The 7,974-nt window shown below is 39.0% G+C and overlaps 1 protein-coding gene across 3 annotated transcripts in view; it reads left to right on the forward strand.

The window, feature by feature from the left end:
* The window catches only part of GPC3 (glypican 3), a gene marked incomplete at both ends in the record, with an annotated part of 443,900 nt that extends 438,797 nt beyond the window's left edge, over window positions 1-5,103 (forward strand). For all 3 annotated transcript variants that reach the window (XM_080719493.1, XM_080719494.1, XM_080719495.1), the window contains one exon: window positions 4,934-5,103. In XM_080719493.1, the coding sequence (XP_080575619.1) occupies window positions 4,934-5,103 (170 nt within the window). The remainder of the gene's footprint in view (window positions 1-4,933) is intronic.
* Between the last annotated feature and the right edge of the window lie 2,871 nt (window positions 5,104-7,974).

Below are 7,974 nucleotides of genomic sequence, written 5' to 3' on the forward strand. Positions count from 1 at the left end.
TATAAAGTTTATGAGTGATTTTTCTAGGTCCCTGAAAAATGTCGCTGGTATTTTAATGGGAATTGCATTGAATCTATAGATCAGTTTTAGCAGAATGTCCATTTTGATGATATTTATTCTGCCTATCCATGAGCATGGTAGATCTTTCCATCTTTCAAGGTCTTCTTCAATTTCTTTCTTTTATGTTTTATAATTTTTGTTGTAGAGGTCTTTTACATCTTGAGTTAGGTTTATTCCTAGGTATTTTATTGGTTTGAGGTTATAGTGAATGGAATTGTCTTCTTTGTTTCTTTCATTGTGGATTCATTGTTGGCGTAAAGAAAAGCCACTGATTTCTTTAGGTTGATTTTGTATCCTGCAACTTTGCTGAATTTGTCAGTCAGCTCCAGAAGTCTTTTGGTTGAGTTCTTTGGGTCTTCCAGATAAAGGATCGTGTCATCTGTGAATAAGGATAATTTTAATTCCTCTCTTCCTATGAGAATTCCTTTGATTTCCTTGTCTTATTGCTGCGGCAAGAATCTCAAGGACTATATTGAAAAGGAGTGGTGATAGTGGGCATCCTTGTCTTGTTCCAAACTAGGGAACGTAGAGGATACCAGTAGTACTCCAGGAAATGGAGGGGAGATACCAGCAAAGCTTGAATGGAAAGATAGGGGAGGAGGAAGACTGAACTTGATTAATGAGGGTCTACATCCGAATATGTGCAAAATTATGAATATGGCATGGTTACCCTGGACATTCATTGGTGGGAGGGGGAAAGGGAAAACAGGGAAGGGGTGGAGAGGGCACCAAGTTTAAATTTATACCATTTATGTTCAATAAAATATAAATAAATAAAAAACAAAAATAAATAAATAACTACCAAAAATAATAAAAATAAAAACCTTCAGTGGCTCCCTACTGTTTACATAACTGTTTTAGCATTCATGATCCATCAGAATTTCACCCTTACTTGTTCTTCCTTTCATCCACACCACTCATTACCTCCCCCGTGCGTACACACACACACACACACACACACACACACACCACACAACAGTGCTCACTCCATGGCCCCTCACACCATGGAGACTGCATGTTCCTACTGAATGTGTCCTACCACATCCTCCAAACTTAGTGATTTTGCTCAAACTGAACCCTCTACCTGGGTTAACCATTGCATTCAACCTTGCCATCATTCTACTCAGCCTTCATGATGTAGATTATATCTAAATTGTTCTAAGAAAACTTCCTAGCTCCTTCTAACTTAGAATTGTTTAAGATTTTTATTGGTGAAATGTCATTTTATATCATAGTAAAGTTCAATGTAATAGAAACATTCAAAATAATCATAATACACCTAGCACTTGCTGTTTCTCCCTCTGTATACCTGTCTTCTCTCTCCCTTCTTTCTCCCATGGTGTTTCACCTGCATTTTTTAGTCTTTTCTACTTTCTGCCAAGTATCTAGTTGGTTTATCTATTGGGTCTTTGCCCTAGCCAGAGTGTGAGATTCCTTGAAACATACACCAAATCTTTCCCCAAACTTCTAGTTCCATTTTTGGGACATCGTAGTGTAGCATTGTTTATAGAATTAAATTGTATTATATTTCCTCTGTCCAGAAACAGATAAAATATTTATCTTTACCAAATTTTTATTTTTCCATATTCCATAATGCTTCCTTATTGTACTAAGCTGCCCCCTTCATCTCTAGTCTCCATGATGATGGCCCAGGCCCAGAGCTTAACTTTTCTGGGATTTCCATTGATATATACCACAGGAGCCTAGCCATAGCATTGGGTGGTAAATTTCTGCTGCTGAGGAATTGAGAACTTTGGTAAATCTGTAGCCATGGCTTAGGGAGCACAGGGAAATAACATTCTGAATATTCCTGAGGGTCTTTTAGTAGTAGACTTGGCTTAGTTTGTGCCTGGTGTGTCTAATGGCCTTGGCCATTGTGTTGATTTCTCTAGGAAATTGAACTGATGCAATAATTCTCTTTCTATGTCCCCTAAACTAGAGCTCTTTTTTCTATTTCACAAAATTTATCAAGGCTACTTAATGCAGTTTGTGGTTAATTTTATATGGAAATACTGACTTTTCTCATGCTTTTTTGGAAGTTCTCCTTGATAGTATGAACTTCAGTAATTGAATCTTTTCAAGTAGGAACCTGTTACTACTTATTCACTGCAGTAAATTTGGTATGCAGAATTTTTCAAAAGAGTATAGCTTCATATAATCTTTATGGTCACACATAGCTTCAAATAGTACTTGTGCCACTTACCAACTCTGTAAATATGAGCAAAATATTCAACCTGAGCTTGAGCTTCCTCACCAGTAAAATGAGAATTATAATACCTACTTCATAACATTACGGATGCTAAATTAAATGAGATAATGTATATAAATAGTATAGCACAATGCCTGACATATAATGAGTCATCACAATAATTTCCAAACATGGGGCACAAAAGAGAGAAATAAGATCAGAGGCCTTTGGTGGCAAAAAGAAAGAAACAAAATATTAGTAATGACTGGATTTAACAAAACTGCTGGGCCCACCATAACTGCTACAATAACAAAACTGTTCAGTGTTAGTGGATTATTTGAAGTGCAAAATAAATAGAGTGGGAGCTGAGTGGTAACATTAATGGATCTCATTTTATCTTGATGTTGGGCAAGGGGCATCCTCCAGGAAAGGAATCTGAAAGCAATGCTGAGAGTGCTCTCATTCAGGTCAACCCTAAAAATATTCCTCTCCACTTAAGTAGAGAAGTTGCCCTGAGACTTCAGGCTGGGCTTTCAACAGATCCAGCCATATGTGCTTTCTACTTTGGTGAAACCTGATCATGACCTAAGCCTGTGCTATCCTTGCCGACTGACAGCTGACCTCAGTCTTCTTGTGTGCTCTGCATAATTCGCGTTTCAGAGAGAGATCTGATTTCCAAGTGAAGCGCTGTTCTTTGTTCTTCTCTTTATATTTTGTTTGTATGTATGTATTTTTGAGGGGAGAAAATCTAAATTACTCTCTACTAAACAGCTTTTTCCTGGGTAAGAGAGTTTCCCAGAAACTTGATTTGAATTATTATCAGCACTTGGGAAGAAAATGTCCCCAGTTTTTAGAGGAGTAAAATGTAACTCAATTCATGTATGTTAAAAGTTATGATATCATTTCTTTGCACAGTTATGAAGGTGAATTATAATTAATAACAAAATAGGAAATATTTCTATCAGTTGTTATGGACAGAGGATTCAAAATAATAGATACTATTCAAATAATGGGAAAATATGAAGACCTATTATATAAGGCAGGGGACATGAACTGGTATGCATTGAGAATTAGAATTAGTAAACTGAAACAGAAAAAGTTGAGCTGTGGCAATAATTAAGCACTTGAAAATTCAAGAAACATTGAGATACCTTATATGAGGTAAAATATCTTTTTTTTAAATTGAAGCACAGTAAAGTTGGTTTCCTTGTCCTTGCTGGTGGCATTAGAGATCACAGAAGCCCTTTTGGACAGTGGGATCACAGTCTGAGATCACCTCCCTGGCTTTGATTACCTTAACATTGCTGCCTGCTTTACCCAATTCCAGTTTAAGGGCAGCCCCGGTTCTGGGCCCTACTAAATCCCCACACTTGCTTCCTGTGACTTACTGAGGGCTTCAAGCCCTGTAAGAGGATCTCTTCCTTCCTATTCCTTCCTTCCTTCTGTAGAATCCCAGTCATTTCCTCCAGTGCTGTTGCTGTGCATCTCCATGTCCCCAAGGGATCTTTCCAGAGCCCTTGGCCAAGAACAGTTGGCTGGTTGGTGAGGTGGCTCACGCCCCATCACCTTCACAAGATATTGAAATAGAAACAGTGACAACAGAATCTAGAAGCGCCAAGGGAGTGGATTTTATCTCTAAGTATACAAAAGCAAACCTGAAAGAAATTGAACCCCAGGCCAGACAGGTGATCTCGAATTTCCTGATAAAACACCATCTGCTTAGATTTGCCTTCTGGAGGACATTTACACTAGGCAAAGCCAAAGGCATCCTATTTATTTCCAGAATTATGAACATATCTCATAAACCTTAAACAATTAAAAATTTTCTTTACCCATTAGCCTTTCCTTAAGTGTCTCTGTCTGCTCCCCCTCTCTCAGCACTGGGGATTGAATTCAGGGGCATTCTACCTCTGAGAGAGAGCACCAAACCTATTTTATTTTTATTTTGAAATAGGTTCTCGTGAAGTTAGTGCTTGCTACAATTAAACCTGTTCTCCTGTTTCAGCCTCCCATGCACGGGAGACTCTTCTCAGTCTTAATTGGCTTGTATCAATTTAAATCCTATGCTCTAAATCAATTTAGCTTTTTGTGAGTTTCTTTTTTTCCCAAGGGAGATGAAACAACCAAATAGAAAAAAAAGAACTATTTGAAAAAAAAAAACAAAATACTTTCCACCAGCAAACTACTCCTCCATCTTCAAATCTAATTAAAGTGTCCAGGACAAGGGAAACTGGAGTGCAGGACTCAAGAAAAGTACACAGAGAGCTACACCATTCCCTCACCAACAGAGACTCGCCTGTGGTAACCCACAGGACATGTCTTGATACCAGTGAAATCTGGTGAAAATGACCTTCAGTTCAAGCACAACTGAGCCAGAGAGCAGACAATTGCCTGAGGCCAACACTAATTGCTTGAGTGTGAGTGGAGCCAGAGAAGAGAGTATGTGTCCTGCTTACTTCCCTTAGCTCTGATATCTGGAAGGAGCACTTCAAGCCACCTTTTTCCACTGCCCTCCTCTCACTTCCTTCTCCTCGCCATCTCCTGGAGCCCTTCCCTTTCATTCCCAGAAAGGAAATAATCAAAACCTCAATATCCTGAGAATCTAGAAAAATGCTTGAGCTGGGAATCATGTACACATAAACTGTATATAATTCTGCATCTCAAATCCTTCTTTTCTTTTGGCAGAACTGGCTTATGACCTGGACGTGGATGATGCTCCGGGGAACAAGCAACATGTGAATCAGAAGGACAATGAAATAGATGCAACTCACAACCTGGGAAATGTGGACTTCCCACTGAAGCTTCTAATCAGCATGGCCATCTATGTGGCCTGCTTTTTCTTCCTGGTGCACTGACTTATGGTGCCCAGCACACCCCGTGGTCCTCCCTAATAATGGGAACCACGCTCTTATTTTTTTCTATTTTTTTACCTTATATGCCTCCTCTAGCCATTAAGTAGAAGACTAACCATGTGTTATGTTTTTGAAAATCAAATGGTGTCTTTATGAGGAAGGTAAATTTTAGTCGTAGTATAGATTGTCCTTTTGCAAAAAAAAAAAATCCCATGAAGTTGTGCCAAATTATTTTCCTGTTTGGCTGCTAGAACATGGTTACCATGTTTCTCTGTCCATCTTTCTCTCTCTGCATGGATTTCTTTGAAAAAAAAATAAATATTCAAATAAAAATATATTGTGTCTTTTGTAAACTGACGTACACTTACTTTCTATTCAGCATAATTCCATCATGGCCCAGTGGAATCCTGGAAACCTACATCTCTGCCCACTTTTTGGTGAGTGTCAATCTTGCCCCAAGCCTCAATCAAAGCTGCTCCCCTCCACAACATACCCAACCCATAATCTCCACTCAGAAACCTTAGATTGAATTGTCTTGCCTAAGACCAAAGGTATCTCAAAAGAGTCCACAGTCTGGTCTTTTTATAGATTTCATTTTACTAAAAATGTTTTGCCCCAATAGGAAATCCTCTGTGTGGTTCTTGTACAAGTTGCACAATTAATATTCTTCCTTCCCCCAACCCAGATAAGTGGGCCCAAAGAGCACACACACAAAAAATAATTCCCATTGTTTTCTTGCTGCTGTCACTTCCCTCTTCAGAGGCTGCCATGTACTGGGCCCAGGAGTTGCTCTGGCTAACTTTGCAAAGTTTATCATAAGCAACACCATGCCTTATATAGGAAGCATCTCTCGCTCTTAGCCTCAGGTAGTCTCCTTCAACATTTACTTATTCATCACCTATGTCCTATGTACCTACTGGGTTTTAAATGCTGTACCAGATATATAAGTCAGTGGCAAACAAAACAGATTTGATCCCTACTCTCCTGGATCTCTCTTCTGGTGTCAATACTAAGTCCAACATTGGTTTTCAATAACTTATAGGCTCAGTATTACTGCTTAAATCCATTTTTATACATACAACATCACAAGTACTAATGGCCCTTGTATTGATACTTGAACATTCTGCTACCAAGGAACACCAGAAATGACCAACTCAGATTTTTTTTTGATAATTGAACCCACGGATATACCCCCATCCCTTTTTAATTTTTATTTTGAAAAAGAGACTTACTAAGTTGCTGAGGATCTTGCTAAGTTGCTAGCGCTGGCCTTGAACCTGTGCTGCTCCTGTCTCGGCCTCTCTAGTACTCAGAATACAGGCACACACCACCTCACCTGGCTCCAACTTGCTGTTTTGGGGATATATATGATATTCCGCATACTGTTCTTTTGCCAGGTAAGGCAATAGAGACATTATTATTTATAAAGGATGATCTCCCACCTGATGAATATGAGAAAAGGAGTGTGAGATGCAGGGAAGTGGCATAAACAAAAGTCCAGAGAGGGACAAGGAAGTCCCCTTTGATTATAAGAGGTGGTTTCAGTCAGGATCTCCAATTTCAGTCCAATGGCAAAAAGTCATACCATGTGAGAAGCAGAAGGCATAATTTTCCCAACTTACCATTCCCCCTCCTGCTGTCACCAACCCACTTCTGTTGGTCTTCCAAAGAACATAGGTTTCCAATATCTATTTTTGTCCTTTGCAGCAATGCCCACAAGCATAAACTGCAAACACTTGGTTTAGCTTTTCCTTCCTTTAGTTTTGTTGACATTGAGACTACAATCAGTTGTACTTGTTACTAGGATTCCTATGATTTATAGTAGTTTGTTAAGACTCAAAATAAAAAGAAGCCATTTTTCTTTGTTTTTAAGTAATCATTTCTGTATTTTAAGGAGGTTTATAAGAACATTTGACCTTTGGTTTATGAAACTTCAGCACTAGAAACTTTGCTCCTTCGCTCAGTCTGATATTCTAACAATCGCAGACTTGAAGAAGCAGTTAAAGCCCAGTTATTATCTGTTAACCCCATCCCTGTCATTCCACAGGAAAGTTTTTATTTAATCTGGCAAAAAATGTTTATAACTCTGGGACCAAGTTTTCCTCCTGAAAGCAGTAGAGGATGATTTTAAAGTCCATCTCTCCATCCTGGGAGGCCACAGAAACTGTCCACTTAGGCACACTCTTCCATTCACTTCCCTCTCTAAACCTCGTTTCCCTAATGTAAAGTGGAAAATTAGAAGTATGCCTTTTGTTGTTTAGATCTTGCTGGTTCTTTTACTTCGTACTTGTGTCATGAATATGTTTTTTTTCCCAGCACCTCTCAGAACATTTCTAGCCTAACATCATATTTAACATGCTTCAGTTCTCAGTGCCTGACTCAAGGTAGCCAGTGTTTTATTTATAACACAGTACTAGGGACAATACATACCCAGGGCCTCACATTTGCTAGGCATGTGCCACACCCCCAGCCCAGGAATCAGCATCTCTGCTCTTTTTACGCTCTCTCTTACAGCAAAGGTCCATCTAGGCTGAGTGATGAGAGACAGGAGAGTATTCCCCTTGAGTTTCCATGGTCTGCTCCCTTCAGTGACATAAATGGGATTAAAGCAGAACCGTACACATTTGCTTAATGTGAAGAATCCACCATATCCTGTGGGCAGTTACTATTTCTCATTACCCTGTCTCTTAGTTTTTTGTCCATGACTTTTCCTAACCCTTTATATATCTTTACTGCTCTAGTTCAGAATCCAGTTTAACAGCTAGTTAGTGGCTTTTCGTGTTTAGAGTGTCTATTCTACCCTTTTATTTAAACTTTCCACACTTGAATTATGTTGAGATGAGTATTTTGTTGTTAAAAGAGGCCCCAGCAGCT

Source organism: Muscardinus avellanarius (genome assembly GCF_963383645.1).
Source record: "Muscardinus avellanarius genome assembly, chromosome: X".
Lineage (NCBI taxonomy): Eukaryota > Metazoa > Chordata > Mammalia > Rodentia > Gliridae > Muscardinus > Muscardinus avellanarius.